The 20,090-nt window shown below is 35.9% G+C and overlaps 1 protein-coding gene and 1 pseudogene across 5 annotated transcripts in view; both read right to left on the bottom strand.

The window, feature by feature from the left end:
• Nucleotides 1-20,090, bottom strand: part of NPHP1 (nephrocystin 1) — a 77,400-nt gene that overhangs the window by 41,051 nt on the left and 16,259 nt on the right. For 4 of the 5 annotated variants that reach the window (XM_017496682.2, XM_017496684.2, XM_017549853.1 and 1 more), the window contains exons 5-12: nucleotides 9,817-9,887; nucleotides 9,653-9,759; nucleotides 8,060-8,161; nucleotides 4,746-4,849; nucleotides 4,386-4,428; nucleotides 2,783-2,870; nucleotides 2,236-2,330; nucleotides 760-888 (exon numbers count right to left, since the gene is read on the bottom strand). In XM_017496682.2, coding sequence (XP_017352171.1) covers nucleotides 760-888; nucleotides 2,236-2,330; nucleotides 2,783-2,870; nucleotides 4,386-4,428; nucleotides 4,746-4,849; nucleotides 8,060-8,161; nucleotides 9,653-9,759; nucleotides 9,817-9,887 — 739 coding nt within the window. The remainder of the gene's footprint in view (nucleotides 1-759; nucleotides 889-2,235; nucleotides 2,331-2,782; nucleotides 2,871-4,385; nucleotides 4,429-4,745; nucleotides 4,850-8,059; nucleotides 8,162-9,652; nucleotides 9,760-9,816; nucleotides 9,888-20,090) is intronic. The other variant, XM_017496680.2, reaches the window with a different exon arrangement.
• Nucleotides 12,042-12,160, bottom strand: LOC119466727 (annotated as a pseudogene).

The following is a 20,090-nucleotide window of genomic DNA, read 5'->3' as shown; positions in this document are numbered from 1 at the left end:
TTTTTTGAGATGGGGTCTTGCTCTGTCACCCAGACTAGAGTACATTGGTGCCATCTTGGCTCACTACAACCTCCACCTTCCAGATTCAAACAATTCTCCTGCCTCACTCTCCTGAGTAGCTGGGATCACAGGCATCCACCACCACACTACCCTAATTTTTGTATTTTTAGTAGAGATGGGGTTTCACCATACTGTCCAGGTTGGTCTCAAACTCCTGACCTCAGGTGATCTGCCCACCTTAGTCTCCCAAAGTGCTGGGATTACAGGTGTGAGTCACCGTGCCCAGCCTTCTTTTACTTTTTTTAAACATGTCTTGATCAGTCTAACTGTGCGTCTTTCAGTTTTATTAATGACTTCAAAGAATCAACTTTTGTCTTTTTTATATTTTCTCTTTGGTTCATCTGTTTTCTATTTCATTAATTTCTACTCTCATCTGTATTATTTCCTACTTTCTATTTTCTTCAGGTTTAACTCACTCTTTTTCTAGCCTCTTGATTTGCTAGCTTAGATCACTGACTTTAAATCTTTCTTTTCTCTTTTTTTCTAATATACACAATTAAAACTATAAATTTCCATCTAAGTACTTTTTAACCTGTATCTCATTAAAAATGAAATTTTTAAAGAGTCATTCAAACTTTTATTTGGTACTGGGTAAGAAATACTCTCTTAGAAATTGCAGAGGAGTTGAATGAAAAATAATCTAAGGAAATGTTTCTCCATAATCCTAGTATGAATTGATTTAATTCTTAGTAAGCTCACCTTATTACCATCAAATAGACAGAGGCGTACATGTCTGCTGAGAACCTGTATGCTCATTCCTGGAAGAGGAATCATTTTACAGCTCCATAATGTCAGAATCAATGAAATACGACTCGGTCTTGACCTAATCTGAAAGAAAAATTAGTTATAAAAAAAGTTTATTTTTCTGATTTATAACACAAATCTGTCTTTTGTAAATTCAGCTTAAGAAAATGTATACATAATTTTTAAAGAAGAAAACAAAATTTACACATATATAGGAAAAATGTCAATACATTGTTCATTGAATATTAAAACCAGTCATTTTAGGTAAATTTTTCATAGTGCTACATTTGAAATATTGGCATTTTTCTTAAATACTTAAAAACTGTGATGAAAGGAACAATAAATACTAGCAGATAAAATGTCTATGATCTGACTATAGAATCACTAGTCCCCAGGTTCACTCCTACACAATGTGGTAAGTGCAGAAGGTTAACACAGCATAAAACCAATACCACCTGGCATTAAGATATCCTACTATTTTTCATTCCAAGCAATTATCTACATTGTTCTTTAGTTTCTTAATGGGTGTTTTCACAGACAGAATGCACTATTTGATATATTTATTCAGATTTACCTCATAGGTATAGTTCAGATTGTGAGTAAATAAATTGGCATTCTATTTTATTTTTAAAGAACAGCTTCAATTAATTAAACTTTGCATTCTGCTTTACGGTCATAAGCCTTTTCATTTAAATAACTTATATTAGACAAGGATTGGTGGCTCATACTTGTAATCCTAGCACTTTGGGAGGGAAAGGAGGGCAGATTGCTCGAGCTCGGGAGTTTGAGACCAGCCTAGAAACATGGCAAAACCCCATCTCTATAAAAAATACAAAAATTACTCGGGCATGGTGGTGTAGGCCTGTGGTCCCAGCTACTCAGGAGGCTGAGGTGGGAGGGTCACTTGAGCCTAGGAGTTCAAGGTTACAGTGAGCCAGGATCACACACCTGCACTTCAGCCTAGGTGACAGAGGGAGACCCTGCCTCAAAAATACTACTACTGCTGCTACTACTACTACTATACTGATAATACTGGATAGCATCTACTGAGTTCTTTTCACATGCCAGGCATTATTCAAAGCCCATCACACACATAATTTTCAGAATAATTCTATGTTGGAAGCATTATTATTATTCCATTTTTACAGATGAAGAAATTGAGGCAAAGAATAATTAAGATAGAAGAAATCTAGTATTATTTCCTTTTTAACAATGACAGAAGAGGGTAATGGAGAAAAGAAACAAGATATTAAGTCAAGGTAACAAGTCCAAATTCTGTCTTAGTTGTAAAAATATCACTATTTCAAATTTATCATATAGAAACTATTGTTTTTGTTTTTTATAATGCATTAATCAATTAACATGTTGTCTGCTTGCAACCATGACAAAATCTGGAAGATTTATAGTTTTACTGATAGTAACTATACTTACAGTGCCTTCTGTAGCATCCCACATCAGATCTCTGAAGGCCAGTTGAGAAGGCATGAGCTCTGGTTGTAAGAAGTATCTTGCTCGAAATTGATTCCCTGAAAAAATCATTTTTCTTTAATTTTCTTACAAAAAAAAGAACTCAAAATCAAAAATCCATAATATTATGTTGTAGGGTACAAATACTTCCAAAATGCCACGCTGCTTACTAAAAACCTGCTTTCCAAAATAGAAGCACCAATATAGATTTATGCATAAAAACAATAGTACAAAACTTACAGATAAAACACATAAAAGGTCATCTTAAAGCACCTTTAAGAAAGACTTTTAAGCCAATAACATGCCCCATGATGAAGACAATTCAAATATTTTTGTAAAACGCAGAAATCTGTAAGCACTTTTTAGAAAAAATACATAGTCATTAGTTTTACTTCTTAACACAAAAGCATTTTATACTTCTTCAACAATGTGTTTTGCCATAATAGAAAAATTAGACATAGACCTTGACTGCTTGGCTCAAAGAGTGCAGTGGCTGATAGGTACACGTTACCTTCCTCCAGAAGCTGCGAGAGTGTGGAAGGCCTGAACCCTGCAGGAATAGCTCCCATCGTGGTTAACACATCGACAGTGTTTATCTGCTGAAGATAGTAACATCAAAATAAATTTGTTTTCAGTCACGTTTCCGCACCTCTATAATACTTTCTCTTTATCACTAGAGTAACTATAACCCAAAAAAGGAAAATATAAACGTACAGACTTTAGCAGAAGATTAATATGATTTAGCCCCAAATTCCTGAGAGTATGCAATCACTGAATCAGCCTCTCCTAAGGACCTAAGCCCCATACAGTGCCTAGCATGCAGAGCTCTGTGTTCCAGAGCAGCTGCTCCAAGTACTCCCTTATCAAAATGTCCCTGCTCCTGTCCTGCTCCACAATGTGCTTCCATTTCACAGATAAGTTAATCTCTATTGGCAAATTATACGCCCTAAAGAATTAATGGATTTTTTTGGTATATACATACACAAAACTCACACCCTCATACATACAAGCATGTCCTTATAAGTAATAAGTAAAGAAAAAGTTCAGAAAGGATACTTGCTAAATTGTTAATGGTGATTACTTACGAGTTTGAGGAGGAGAATTTTCATTTGACTATGTAATTTTTTTTTTTTTTTTGAGACAGAGTCCTGCTCTGTCACCCAGGATGGAGTACAGTGGCATATTCTCAGCTCACTGCAAGCTCTGCCTCCCAGGTTCAAGTGATTATCCTGCCTCAGTCTCTCCAGTAGCTGGGACGACAGGCATGCATTACCACGCCCAGCTTATTTTTGTATTTTTAGTAGAGACAGGGTTTTGCCATGCTGACCAGGCTGGTCTTGAACTCCTGACCTCAGGTGATCCACCTGCCTTGGCTTCCCATAGTGATGGGATTACAGGCATGAGCCACAGCACCTGGCCTGTAATTTTTTTTAAATGACAGAATTATGGATCATTTCCTCCTTTTAAAAAATTTAATTACTTTTTTTTTTTTTAAGATAGGGTCTTGCTCTGTCACTCATGCTCTGGAGTGCACTGGCACAATCACAGCTCACTACAGCCTTGACTTCCTAAGCTCAAGCAATCCTCCTATCACAGCCTCTTGAGTTGCTGGAACTACAGGCATGCGCCATCACACCGGGCTAATTTTTCTTATTCTTTGTAGAGATAGGGTCTCACTATGTTGCTCAGGCTGGTCTTGAATTCCTGGCCTCAAGTGATCCTCCTGCTTCAGCTTCCCAAAATGTTGAGATTACAGGTGTGGGTCACCATGCCTGGCCAATTTCTCAAATTGATAATTAAAATTTAACATCTGCTTTCACTCAAATGATAGAAAAGCAGGATCAATGAGAATGTTTCCAAGCCTTCAAACGACACCACAAATAAGATTATCAATTCTTTTCGTGAAAAAAAAAAAAAAAAAAAAAAACCTAATGAGTAATGTTACTTGGAGCACAGGCTTATGAAACCAAAAGTATACATCCTCTGCTCTGTACATTCCATGCCCTGAACCCCCTTTCAGATCCACTGCTGTCTTCCACAGTCTCCATCCTGTTTCCCATCAGATCTATTGGGTAATAAAACAAGACATCATTAATAAGATAGAAGATACTCACCTCTGAGATCGCTTTCTGAACAGCACTCCAGTGGGAATCAGTTCTGGGAAGACAAAATAGCAAAGTGAGTCAGGTCATGATATGCCTATTCACTCAATTAGGGAGCTTCTTTAATCACAGTTTATAATCAACAGTAAGTTTTGAAAACCTAACAGTTTCCAGATGAAAACAAGATAGAACTAAATGTATTAAAAATAATTACAAAATTAAAATAGTAATGATCTTTAAGCAGACAATAGTATGAAAAGCTCTCCAGGTACAAGTTGTCTCCATTTCAAGAAAGCAATGAATTATTTATAACAGTAAAAATAAACAAAATGTTTCCTAAACCTACTCTGATATCCTTTCCCACTTTTGTACCTTTGCTTAACTTCTGCTCCATCTGCTGTTTCATCCACCACCTCTACATCTTCTTCACTGCCCTCTTCACTTGATTCTTGATCTTCTTCTTCTTTACTATAAGGCTAAAAAACCATTGAAAAGTGAAGTGCTTTTTAGCTAATGCAAAAATCAACCAATAAAAATACCAGTACTGCCACCTAACCCTCCAGTTTTTTTCTGTTTAAAAAGAAAAAACAAAAGCATCAATGCTTTCAGAAAACCTCAAGCACAGATGGGAACTTAGTATATATAATGAGCATATAAAAATTAGTGGGAAATAAATTTTCAACACATGGTTAATAACTTCACTATTCCAAAAAATAATAAGTATTGAGATAGAGAGCAAGTTTAATCAAAATAAATTACAGATAGAATTTACTCAAATAGAAAAGAAAAGAAAGAAAAAAGCATTAGAAGAAAATAATCTGGAGATGGTGAAGCCCTTTCCAATTATGATACCAAAATAAAAAAAAAAATAAGTGGATTTTTTATGACCTAACGTCCACAAAGAAAATATCTAACACATAACTTACATATATCCTGAGGGGGAAAAAAGAAAATATCTAACATAAATATCTAAAGATTAATATCCTTATTATTAAAATATTATAAAAGCTCTTATAACTCAATGAGAGAGTTTTTAAATCCCTTAGAAAAAAAATAGCCAAAAGAAATGAAAAGGCACCAATACGTAGAAATGATAAGCACTCAAGGTGATGGAAATCTCAAATACCTTAACTTGATCATTACACAATCCATGCAACTAAAAAGCACTCACATAAATACATAAAATATTATGTATCAATAAAGAAACCAAAAGGGTCATTTGCAAAGAAGACATACAAATGGACATAAAGCATATGAGAAGATGCTCAATCTCATTAGGAGTAAAATAAATGCACATAAAACCACTAATGACACCATTTTGCTGGTCATATTGGCAAAAATGTTAAAGATTGATAAGCCATCATAGGCAAATGTCTGTGGAAACAGCACTCTCTGACTGTTAAGAGGTGAGAGTACAAATCAGCATAATTTTTCTAAAAGGCAAATTAGAAAAATAAATCAAAAATGAAGGTGTAAACCCTTTGCACCAGTGATGATCATCTAGGAATTTACCTAAGGGATAATCAGGCAGGTGTGCAAAGATGCATGCAGACTTGATGACAACACAAGTTGCCAGTTGGCTACCACCTATTCCCTACCGCCTCCAAACAAAATCCCTGATTTTGGCAATGATCCAGTTAAAAGGCTACATTTCCCAAAACTTCCTTGCAGCTAAGTGTTGCCAGAGAACTAAGTGCTGGTCAATGAGCAACAACTGAAAGTTTTTTGTGTAACTTCCAAGAAACCTTCTTAAAAAGGCAGAAGCTTATGTGTTTTGACTGCTTTCCCCTTTTGCTGCTCGGAATCCTTAAAAGATCCAGCAGCTGACCTAAAACTAAATAGATAACTCTAGGAAGAGCAGCCTCATATCAGAAACACAGTAAAATATTAGATAGGATCTTAACCAATTCTTGATTGCCTTTCTCCACACTTTTGTGCTTGAGAGAAACACGCTTCTATCTTATTTAAGCTACTTTTTTTGGGGGGGGATCTTTTTGTAACTGACAGAGGATGCTAATCCCATGTTCTTTGCAATATAATTGATAGTGACTATAGGTTGAAACAACTTAAATGACCATCTAAATGAGATTAGAAGACTTGCTGCCGTTGAAAAAGATGATCTAGATCTGCCCTCTGTAATACTATAGCCCCTTGGCACATGTAGCTAGTGAGCTCTTGAAATTAGTCCAAATTGAGAAGTGCTATAAATGTAAAACAAACACTGGATTTTGAACTTAATGTTAAAAAAGCAAAACAGCTCAATAATTTAAAATATTGATTATATGTCAAAATACTGGATAATATAAAATATATTATTAAAAATAATTCTTCCTGTTTCTTTTTACTTTGTAAAAATATGTGTAATGAAAAAAATATGTTTGTTCTCACTGGTTCCTGGGACAGAGCTCCTGAAATCGTTTGAATTTCCTGAATGGTAGGAGTATGTTTTCTTATTCATCAGGAGTCCCTTTCAACTACTTCTGAGTTTATGCTAATTAGGTAACTCTAGGTGGGCCCTAGACAGCTTCAGGAATAGGACAGTTGCCAGAAAAACCAACCTGGGGAATTACAGGTTAGAACTTTCAGCCCCACCCTCCAACCTCAGTAGAGGGATAGGAGCTAGAGACTAAGTTAATCACCAATGGCTAATGATTTAGTTAATACAACTAATGAAATCTCCATAAAAACCCCCAAGTGATAGGGTTCCAGGAGCTTCCAGTATGGTGAACACAGCAAGGTGCTGGGAGAGTGGCAGGCCCAGAGAGGGCATGCCAGCCACCCACCATCAATACTTCAGTCTATGGCTATTCCTGAGTTATATCCTTTATAATAAACTGGTAAATGCAAGGAAAGTGTTTTCCCGAGTTCTATGAGTCATTCTAGTAAATTACTGAACTCCTGAGGTGAGGGTGTGGGAACTCGTGACTGTATAGCCAGTCAGTAAGAAGTATGGGTGGCTCTTGGGACTTGTGACTGGCAACGGAAGTGGGCTGTAGTCTTGTGGGACTGAGCCTTTAACCTATGGGGGTCTGTGCTAGCTCCAGGCATTAGTGTCAGAATCAAATTGAATTGCTGACACTGGTTGGTGTAGGAGAACTGATGTAGAAATACATACTTGGTGTCAGAGAAAATCCACATACTTGGTGTCAGAAGTGATGTCGGCAAAAAGATATCTTAATGTAGCTACTGAAAAATTTAAATTAAGTGTGTGGTTTTCATCATAGTACTACTGGACAGTGCTGATCCAGACAGAAATTTACATATCTTAGCACAGAAAATGGCCATGTTATTTTATGAAATCAGAAAATATCGGCTACAAACATGCATGTATAGTATGTTCACATTTTAGTAAGGGGATCACATGTTTGTGGAAGTTAACACAAAGTTAACTATGGTTATGTTTTACAATAAACAATAGACATCTATTATTTGTTCTGATCAGCATTAATCCACAAAGCATCCTTACTGTGAGATCACGTTCTAGGGTTCACATGCATAACAGCACTTCACAGGTCCCCAGGGCCATTAATATACAATGTGTTTCCCAGGTGCTGTCCCTCCAAAATTAAAGCAAATTCTATATCTCAAGTCATTCACTAGTCAAATTTTCAAAAGAACAGAGCTAAATGTTTTATTAAAAGTGAAAAAAAAAGGCTTAGAAAAGGAAAGCACAAACCACGACTAACCTCCAGGTAGGTTCTGGGAACGAGACCTTCATTTCCTTTGGCATCCTTAGCTATCCACCAACCATCAGGTTTTTTTTCAATTATAAAGAGAATTTCCCCTTTCTTAAAGCAAAACAAAGTAAAAAATTTTAAATAAAGTTCAAAAATCATGAGTATATATCATTACCAATGATTCAAAATATGTGCTGAAAAAAAGGCAAAGTCTTTTCTTAATCTAATCTTATTCCTAAGTTTTATCAAAAGCTTCCCTATTACCCAACCCCTAGGTATTCTGCCTAGCTCACCTAAACCATAAATGTGACATAACTTAATGAATCATTCCTTCTGGTTACCTAACATACACTTGAACCATTTATGTAAATAGGAACCATTTTTCACAATCATTTTTGAGGCCCCATACTTATTCCAAATATTCGATTACTGCGTAAAATATTTTTGAATTTTTTTTTTGAGACACAGTCTCAGCTCACTGCAACCTCCGCCTCCTGGGTTCAAGAGATTCTCCTGCCTCAGCCTCCCAAATAGCTGGGACTACAGGCACGTGCCACCATGTCCAGCTAATTTTCTGAATTTTCAGTAAAGAAAGGATTTCACTGTGTTAGCCAGGATGGTCTCGATCTCCTGACCTCATGATTTGCCCACCTTGGCCTCCCAAAGTGCTGGGACTACAGGTGTGAGCCACCATGCCCAGCGTGACTGCTTTAATCTCTCTGGAAAAGTGTCTTTCAGAAGCAGCAAATAAATTCCAAAAAAAAAATCAATTCCATTAAACTTAAACCCTATTTTTAACAAAAAACAGCATTTAGTGAATACAATTACCCACTTAATTCACCAGATATGTTTTGAATAACACTCACTCATTTATAAAAATAAAATTCATCTTTGAAGACAAAAGCATTTCCACTACTGAAGACACTAAGAAAGCAAACGCTTTCTTAAAATATACATTATTGTCTAATGTTGATGCCATTGTCCAGGAGAATTTGAAAAAAAAATCTATAAATCAAACCATATAATTAGTTGCATAATATTCTTGTGTATTTTATTATTAATCAGTTACTAAACTTTGAAGTTTAATATAAGAACCAAAATTCATATATTCACTTAAATTCCTTTGGCTTGTTTCTCTAGCAGAAAACACAGGCTCAAATTCCTTTAAAAATCACACCTGTATTGTTCCGTCCCACCTGCCACTTATTTACACCCAGTCCAAGCAAGCATGGATGCAAGCCCCTTGCACATCAAGTTAACAGGAAAGACTGCTACAAAACAGCAGGAAGTACTCCCTTCCACCTCCACCTATGGACATTGTCTAACTCACTTGAATGAATTTATATATATGACATTCAATAACAAATTATAAAATTTTACCCCTAAGTTAGGAATTCTCAACATTAAAGCTAGTTTCAAAAATCTTTAGAAGAGTAACATAATCTCATATTACTGCTGCTTGTAAATCATAATTATTACTTATTTAAACAGATTGTTAAAAAACTTCAAGAATCTGTAATGCAGGTATACAGACAGAGTTTCCTTATTCTGTCAGGTATGGACATGAATCCCTAAGTTAGGTATCAGTCTTATTCTACCTACCTTAAATGTAAGATCTCCAACTTGCTGAGCAGTAAAATTTCCAACAGCAATGTATTCTTCACTGGTTGACTGCTTGTGAGATTCATTTTCCTCTTCCTCCTCTGCATCTTCTTCCTCCTCTGCATCTCCTTCCTCCTCCTCTGCATCTTCTTCCTCCTCTGCATCTTCTTCCTCCTCACCACTGTCTTCACTTTCTTCACTTTCACTTTCTTCTTCTTCAGTAGGTGCCCCAACTCTACAAAAAGTGTTTCTATGGGTAGGCCCACTTGAAATAATATACAAGAACAGATCAACTATGAGTATAACTTCTCTATATACATGAATATCCCATATTTGAAGCTGGAAAATAAAAGAAATAAAGGAAAATACAATGAACAATTTCTACCATCTAACTAAGAAGGTGTGCTTGGAGAGACTGAGGTGGAAAGGGAGTTGAGTTATGTATGTAAGATGGCAGAGCATCACTGGACTTGAGGCCAGGAGACTTGAATTCAAATTTTCAATTCATCCATTCAGAAAATGCTCTTGGAGTACTTATGAAGTACTTAGAGCATGGACTCTGCTAAATTTAAATTCTGGCTCTATTCCCTCTTTGCTGGGTGACCTTAGATAGGTTTCTTTTAAGCTTTTCATTTCTCATTGGTAAAGTAGAGATAATCATAGAACCTGCCTTCTAAGGTTGTCATGAATATTAAGATGAGTTATTACTGGCAAGGTGTTTAGAACAATGCTTGCTCATAGCAAGCTTTCCATAAAAGTCAGTTATGATGATGACACTGATGCTGTAGGTCAAGTTCCACGTCAGAGAGACACACAGTAGACACAAAGGTAAACAAGACACAATTCCCCATCCTCAAGGAGCTTGCAATGAGACAATCTAGAAAACAGAGAATTATAAAATAGTGCAATAGGTACTAGAGTAGAGGTATATACAGGATACTAAGAAATCAATCACGCAAGAGGGACACCTAACCCAGGCTGCATGAATGGGAATCAGAAAAGGCTTTAATAAGGTCTTGACAGACGATATGGAATTAATCAGTTAAAATGGGAGTAAAAGGAAGGGGAGGGAGAGGAGAAAGGAGGTTCGAGATTAGGAAATGTCAAATAGCTCGAGAATGGTAGGGCAAGGCTTGAGGAAAATGAATGAGAATTGAGGCTGAAAAGAGGTGCGAAGAATGCAGCCCAGGTGAGCCTGACCTTTATGGTCATCCCTAAAAATGAGTAGCGGAAGGACATGATATGATTCTGACTTTAGAAAGGAGACAAAGCTACAATGTAGGGAACAGATTAGAAGAAGGGCTAAAGGTGAGGGTGGCTGTTCAAAGTAAGAAGTGACAACAGTATGAACTAAGAAAACAGTATAGGGATAAAGAGAAAGGGGATGATACAGAGGGTGAGGAAGAGAGAAATGCCAAAATAACATTAGCTTGGGTACGTAACTTAATCTTTCTGACTTTTATTTATTCATTCAACATTCAGCAAAGTTTAAATTTTGGGGGGCACCTACTGTATAACAGACATTGGGTGCTTGGGCTATAACAATGAACAAAGCCAAGATCTTTGCCCTCCTAAAGCTTACATCAGAGAAGCTTATCTTTAAAATGGGACAACAATACTCAGACTAATGCAAATGAACATCATTAACCACAAAACTAGCCAAAATAAATTTTCTCTGGAATAAAAAGGAAAATAAGCTTAACTTTATTTAAAATAATTGTAGGACACTCTTGTACCACACTTACCTAACACATAAACCGGGATGTAACAGCCATTTTTATACCACAAGAATTAAAAAATCCATAAAATGTCATATTTATTTTCAGTGTGTCTCTTTCCTTCCTTAGGAGATATTTTGCACATATCTTGTATGGGTCAATTATTCTAAAACTTTGCTGGAATAATGTGAACTTGATATGGTTTTTCTCCTTCATTAATGTAGTGAATTTCAATGATTGATAAGTTAAACCAACTCACATTCTGGAACAAATTCCACTTGGTCATGATGTATTATCCTTTTGAAATGCCTCTAGATTTTACTTACTAATATTTTATACTGAGTTTGTGGATTTGTTCACCTTGTAATTTTCTTCTAGTGTTCTTGTCAGGTTTTGATATTAGTGTTATCGAAAGCTTATAAAATGATTTGTCTATTATTGGTGCATAGGAATGTAAAGTATACAACTTTTGTATTCTCTAGAACGATTCTGTAATATTGGCATTATTTTTTTCTTAAATGTTTACAAAAAATTCACCAATAAAACCACCTGGGAGTTTAATCTGTGGAAAGGTTTTAAATTACAAATTCAATTTCTTTAGTAGACATTTTAGTAGAACTATTAAGATTGTCTATTTATCTTGTGTCCATTTCTGAACATTTCTTTTTTTAAGCCTACAGCACCCAGTATTACCAAGCGGTCTCCGATCCAAGTACTAACCAGGCCCAACCCTGCTTAGCTTCCGAGATCAGACGAGATCGGGCGTATGCAGGGTGGTATGGCCATAGACCTGTACATTTTTTTTAAAGAATCTTATTTTATCTAAATTTCAAACTTATTCACATAAGTTTGTTCATAATATCTTCATAGTATCTTTTTAATTCTTATAGAATCTGTACTGACTTCTGTTTTTTCTTTTTCTCTTTTCTTGATCAATAATGCCAGCAGTTTATTCATTTGATTAATTTCCCCAAAACCAACTTTTGGCTTTGTTGATTTTGCTGACTGTATGTCGGTTTATTGTTCACTATTTTCTGCTTTTATTTTTATTATTTCCTTCCTTCTGCTCTCCTTGGTATTGTTGTCCTTTTTCTGGCCTCTAAAGTTGAATGCTTTACATTCCTATATACCAATAATAGACAACCAGAGAGTGGTTGTCTCTCTGACATGAGTGAACTCCCATTCATAATTGCTACAAAGAGAATAAAACCTAGGAATACAACTTACAAGGGATGTGAAGGACCTCTTCAAGGAGAACTATAAACCACTGTTCAAGGAAATAAGAGAGGACACAAACAGATGGAAAAACATTCCATGCTCATGGATGGGAAGTATCAATATCGTAAAATGGCATATTGACGAAAGTAATTTATAGATTCAATGCTATCCCCATCAAGCTACCATTAACTTTCTTCACAGAATTAGAAAAAAACTACTTTAAATTTCATATGGAACCAAAAAAGAGTCCACATAGCCAAGACAATCCTAAGCAAAAAGAACAAAGCTGGAGGCATCACACTACCTGACTTCAAACTATACTATGAGGGTATGGTAACCAAGACAGTATGATACTGGTACCAAAACAGATATACAGACCAATGGAACAGAACGGAGGCCTCAGAAATAATCCCACATATCTATAACCATGTGATCTTTGACAAATCTGACAAAAACAAGCAATGGAAAAAGGATTCCCTATTCAATAAATGGTGCTGGGAAAACTGGCCAGACATATACAGAAAACTGAAACTGGACCACTTCCTTACACCTTAAAAAAAAATTAACTCAAGATAAATTAAAGACTTATACGTAAGACCTAAAACTAAATAAACCCCAGAAGAAAACTTAGGCAATACCATTCAGGACATAGGCATAGGCAAAGACTTCATGACTAAAACACCAAAAGCAATGGCAACAAAGGCCATAAATGACAAATGGTATCTAATTAAACTAAAGAGCTTATGCACAGCAAAAGAAACTAGTATCAGAGTGAACAGACAACCTACAGAATGGGAGATAATTTTTGCAACCTATCCATCTGACAAAGGGCTAATATCCAGAATCTACAAATAACTTTTAAAAATTTGCAAGAAAAAAAACACCAACCCCATCAAAAAATGGGCACAGGATATGAACAGACACTTCTCAAAAGAAGACATTTATGCAGACAACAAACATATGGAAAAAAAGCTCATTACTGATCATTAAAGAAATGCAAATAAAAACCACAGTGAGATACCATCTCATGCCAGTTAGAATGGTGATCATTAAAAAATCAAGAGACAACAGATGGTGTAGAGGATGTGGAGAAATAGGAACACTTTTATACTATTGGTGTGAGTGTGAATTAGTTCAACCATTGTGGAATGCAGTGTGGCGATTCCTCAAGGATCTAGAACCAGAAACATCATTTGACCCAGCAATCCCATTACTGGGAATATACCCAAAGAATTACAAATCATTCTACTATAAAGACACATGCACATGTATGTTTGTTGCAGCACTCTTCACAATAGCGAAGACTTGGAACCAACCCAAATGCCCATCAATGATAGAGTGGATTAAAAAAAGTTGCACATGTACACCATGGAATACTATGCAGCCACTAAAAAGGATGAATTCATGTCCTTTACAGGGACAAGGATGAAGCTGGAAACCATGATTCTCAGCGAACTAGCACAAGAACAGAAAACCAAACATCACATGTTTTTACTCATAAGTGGGAGGTGAAAAATGCAAACACATAGACACAGAGAAGGGAACAACACTCACGGGGGTCTATCTGGGGGTGGGGGGCTGGGGAGGGATAACATTAGGAGAAATACCTAATGTAGGTGACGGGTTGATGGGTGCAGCAAACCACCATGGCACATGTATACCTATGTAACAAACCTGCATATTCTGCACATGTATCCCAGTATATTTTTTTTTTAAAAAAAAAAAAAAAGTTGAATGCTTTAGTAATTGATTTACAACTTTTTTTTTTTCATTTTCATTATGCATTTAAAGATATAAATTTCTGGCTAGGTACAGTGGCTCACACCTGTAATCCCAAAACTTTGGGAGGCTGAGGTGGGAGGACTGCATGAACCCTTGAGTTCAACACCAGCCTAAGCAATATAGTGAGACCTTGCCTCTATAAAAATTAAAAAATTAGACAAGCCTGGTGGCACACACTGGTAGTCTCAGCTACTCAGAGAGGTGGAGGTGGGGAAGATCACTTCAGCTCAGGAGGTGGAGGTTGCAGTGAGCCGAGATTGCACCACTGCACTCCAGCCTGGGTGACAGAGAGCCTGTCTCCAAAAGAAACAAAAAAAAGATAGAAATTTCCCTCTAAGCACTATGTTGGTTGCAACCCACAGTCATTTTATTATCATTCCAAATAGTTTCTAATTGCCACTGTTATATCTTCTTTGACTCACAGTTTATATAGAAGTGTGTGAAAATTTGCAAACAGTAGTGATTTCTAATTATTTTTTCTGTCATTGGGTTTTAATGTCATTCGAAGTCATCAAAGAACAGACATAATACTACATAACTTCAAACTTTAGAAATTTGATGATAATTACTTTATGGTCCAATATGGTTCATTTTCATTAATGTTACATTAATTATGTAACATTATGTTTCATTAATGCACTAAAAGGAATATTATTTACATAACACATATTTGGGTGCTATGTTCTACACATACACAGTCATGCACTGCACAACAATGTTCCAGTCAATAATGGGCCAAATATACAATGATGGTCCCATAAGATATAATACCATATTTTTACTGTACATTTTCTATTTTTGGATATGTTTAGATACACAAATATTTATACCACTGTGTTACAATTGAACTGCCTACAGTATTCAGCACAGTAACGTGGTGTACAGGTTTGTAGCTTAGGAGCAACAGACTATACTATATAACCCAAGTCTATGGTAGCCTATACCTTCTAGGCTTGTGAAAGTACACTCTATGATGTTTGTACAATGATGAAATAATTTAATGACACATTTCTCAGACCATCTCCCTGTCATTAAGAAAGGCTTGACTATGTGTAATTAGATCAAGGGGGTTAAAAATTGTGAATTATCTAGCTCTGCTTTAGTTCTGGCAACTTTTGCTTTATACATTTGAACCCATGTTATTAAATGTATACACATTTAGGAATTTTTTTTTCCTGTTGAATTGAACCTTTCTTTTATCATTTCGAAACGTCCTTTCTTAAACAGTAAATTACTTTTAGCTTTAAGAAGCTGATATTATTGTAACCACATCACCTTTGTTTTGGTTATAGAACAAAGAATATCTTTGTTATAGAACATGGAATATTTTTTTCCAGTTCTTTGCTTTCAATCTCTCTATAATTGTATACTAAAGTGTATCTCTTCTAAATAGTATATATTTGGGTTAAAAAAATTCAATCTGACAATCTTTCTTGTAATTGGAGTGTTACTCCATTTACATTTAATGTAACTATCCAAATGGCTGCTTTGAAACCATGTTACTATTTAGTTTCTATTTGTCTCATCTGTTTCTTATTTTTAATTTCTCCTTTATTGCCTTTTTTGGGTTAATAAAATCGCTTTTAATATTCCATTTATTGTGTTGTTTTACTAGCTACATTTCTTTGTATTACTTTGTTAGTGATTGTTTTAGGTATTACAATATGCATTCCTAACTTATCATAGTCTAATATCACATTTCACCAAAGATAAAATAACTTTAAGATACATAATTCCATTTACCTGCCAGACTTTGTGCTATGCTACACTATTGTCACATTTTACTTCTACATATACTGAGTCCTTGTAATGTGCAGATTCTGTATTTGTGAATTCATTGGCTCACTAAAGTTTATTTGTAACTCCCTAATTAATCATTGCAGTGCTTTTGTGGACATTTGTGGACATACACAAAGCAGCAAAAAATTTGAGTTGTCTGGCATACACATTCCCAACTGAAGTTGAACGTGGTGACACCTGCCTTTTTTTTCCAGCTCTCATATAGGAAAGTGTCCTTTTTGCAGTATATTTAGTGCCACGCTTTTTGCATTTTTTTTTCTTTTTGGTGATTTGTTGTTTAAAATGGCCCCCAAACATGGCACTGAAGAGCCGTGTGCTATTCCTAAATACAAGAAGGCTATAATCTACCTCTGGAGAAAATCATGTGTTAGATAAGACTTGTTCATGCATGAGTGATAGTGCTGTTGGTGTGAATTCAATATTAATGAATCAATAAAATATATGATATAAGGGGTCTTTTAACAGTAACACAAGGTTGTATGTCACTCATTTGACAAAAACATTGTGACCAGAGGCTCACAGGAGTCTTAAGTCTATATTTCCCCAGAAGCAATGGTTTAATATTTGCTAATCTAGTGTTCATGGCAATTTTATAGAATATAACTTCTGCAAATAATGAGAATCAATTGGATATTATAAATCCCCAAATGTACCTTTTGCTTTACATAACCGAGTGTCTGTTAAAGGCACATAGAAAAGAAAAAGAGAGGCTTTTATATTTACCCACATACCCATCTTTTTCAATCCTTTTTGAAGATCCAAATTTCTATGTGGGATCATTGCCTGCTAGCCTGAAGAACTTCCTTTAACATTTCTTATACTGCAGGTCAACTGACAAATTTCCTCAGCTTTTGTTTGCCTGAAAGTGTCTTTATTTCACTTTAATTTTTTATACTTTTGCTAGATACAGAATTCTGAGTTGATGGTTTCTTCTTTCAATGTTTTCAAGATGTTACCACATTGTCTTCTGACCTGTATTTCTTCTCACAAGATGTCAACTGTAATTTTGTCATTTGTCTCTACATGCTTCCTTTTTTCCCTTGGCAACTCTTAAGATTTCCTATTTATCTTTGGTTTTCAGTAGTTTGACTCTAATGTACCTGTGTGTGAGTTTCTTTACAATTCTGTTTGGGGTTCCCTGAGATTCTTGGATCAATGGATTGATATCTTTCTTAGATAGTAATTTTAAAATGTTTTTAGTCACTACCTCTTTAAATATTTCTTGTGCTTCATTCCCGCTCCTCTTCTTCCAAGACTTCAATTACAAATCTGTTATAACTTTTAACAGTGTCTCACCTCTTACATTCTGTTTTGTCCCTTGGACTTTTAAATTTTTACGTTATCAATTTGAAAAAGTTTTAAAGCTGTCTTTGGGTTCACTGATCCCTTCTTCTGTTGTATCTAATCTTCAGTTAAGCCACCCTATAATTTTATTTCATATACTGTATTTTTTTAGTTCCAGAATTTTCATTTTGGTCTTTGTTAGTTTCTATTTCTCTGCTTAAGATTCCTCTCTATTCATCTTATCTATCTTTTCCTATAACTTATTTATCTATCTTTTCCTATAAGTTGTTGTTTTATGGTTCTTATTTGCTAATTTTCACATCTCTGAGCTACTGGTTATTTAATCTCTTGATTTTATGATGTTTCCCAGATTTTTTAGTCTATACATTGAGTCAGATTTTGGAAGTTCTCAGCCATTAGTTTATCAAATATTATATTTTTTAGTTATAGAATGTTTATTTGATTTTTCTATATTTGAATTCTCTTAAAATACACTCTTTTCCCCATTTCATTCATCTTTTCTTCTACATATTTATCATATTATTTAGAAGTCCTTGTCAGCTAACTCTGTATCTGGATCATGTCTGGGTCTGTTTTTACTGACCATCTTGTCACTTATTGATCATGTATTTTTCCCTGCTTTTTTGCATTTCTAATTTTTTTAAATTACTGGTTGCTGTGATGGACACATTAGAAGACACGCTTACAGACTTTGGATTATGTTATATTCCTCTAAGAAGTGTTAAATTCTTTTAATGTTACACAGTTAAAATATCTCGTTCCTGATAAGGTCTGCTTTTAGGCTCTGATAGAGAAGACCTACTTCAGCTTTGTCTTTATTCCTAGATCATGGTTGTTACTCTCAGGGTGTTTTCTTTACTTGTGGGGCCTGGGCCTTCTGTGACGTCTATTAAATGCTTGAAGCATTTCCCAAGGCTCTTTACTATATTAGGTACAAACTCCAATGTTTTTCCAGGACTATATGATTTCCAGAGCCTACTAAGCTCTCAGTCTCCCAGCAGGCACTTTCTGCCAGGCCTTGCAGGAATTATGCCCTATACAACCCAGGAGACCTTTCAGATTGCTGGAGTTGTTTCTCTGCAGCTCCCTTCTCTCTGTAGCACCTTGCTCCACAACTCCCAGTGAACTGGGCAGCTCCAAAGTGTGATCTGTCTCTTCAGTCCAGTAAGACTGCTACTCCCTGCTTGGAATCTACCTTCCTCCACCACAGCCCATAAATTATTCCCAGGGAAAAAGTTTAGGTGAATGTAGGATTCACTTCATGCATCTCCCTATATCAAGAATATCAACCCTGCTTGGTGGATGCTCAATGACTTCAAACAGATGCTTTGTATATTTTTCCAGACTTTATAGTCATTTATGATGGGAAGGTAAGTCCAATACCAACTACTCTGCCATTCTCAGTACTAAGAATTGGTGGAAATTCTAGATCCTTGCATCTACCACCTTCAGCACTTTTTCCCAGGGTACAGAATAAAGATTGGGGAACAACATTGAAAGAGTCTGAATAATTGATTTTTTATTTTGCTTCCCACAAATTAGGTTTGTTCATACAGGTTGGGTATCCCTAATTTAAAAATCCAAAATCCAAAATACTCCCAAATTTGAAACTTTTGGAGCTTCAAAATAACATCAAAAAATGCTCATTGGAGTCTTTCAAAATGTAGGTTTTCAGATTAGGGATGCTCAACCAGTAAGTATAATGCAAGTATTCCAAAATCCAGAACAATCCAAAATTAAAAATACTTCTGATCCCAAGCAATTCAGATAGGGAATACTCAACTTGTATATGTAAGTCTTCTTTACAACTTTCAAAAGCTATTATCAACATTCACTCTGGCAGAAAAGTCCCTGCTTTTTTTTTTTCCCCCTCTTCTGATACAGAGTCTCACTCTGTTGCCCAGGGCGGAATACAGTGGAAAAGTTTCAGCTCATTGCAGCCTCAGCCTCCAGGCTCAAGCGATTCTCCTGCCTCAGTCTCGTAAGTAGGTGGAATTATAGCCACCCGCCACCATACCCAGCTAATTTTTAGAGACAGGGTTTCACCATGTTGGCCAGGCTGGTCTCGAACTCCTGATCTCAGGTGATCCGCCCACCTCCCAAATGCTCCCAAATCCCTCCCAAAATGCTGGGATTATAGGCATAAGCCACTACACCCAGCCTTTTTTTTTTTAAAATAGAGACAGTGTCTCACTCTGTTGCACAGGCTGGAGTGTACTGAGGTGATCATAGCTCACTACAGCCTGGAACGTCTGGGCTCAAGCAATCCTCCTTGCCTCAGCTTTCCAAGTAGCTGGGACTATACAACTATAGCCACCAAGCCTGACTAATTTGGGTTTTTTCGTAGAGACAGGGTCTACTATATAGCCTAGTTGGTCTTGAACTCCTGACCTCAAGTGATCCTTGTGCCTCAGCCTTCCAAAATGCTGGGATTACAGGTATGAGCCACCACACTCAGTCTTTGCTTCAAATTTTTAAAGAATGTTTATGAAAGTGGAAACAATACAAGTAGACATTCCAAATCACTTTCCTTTTACACATCAACATTGACATTAAAGATATCATCTTTACTATCTAACATTTGTTCATTTAGGTTTTCAGATCTTTGTTTCCTC

The sequence above is a fragment of the Cebus imitator genome, unplaced genomic scaffold (genome assembly GCF_001604975.1).
Source record: "Cebus imitator isolate Cc_AM_T3 unplaced genomic scaffold, Cebus_imitator-1.0 Scaffold222, whole genome shotgun sequence".
NCBI lineage: Eukaryota > Metazoa > Chordata > Mammalia > Primates > Cebidae > Cebus > Cebus imitator.
This window is presented reverse-complemented; position numbering and strand designations above follow the sequence as displayed.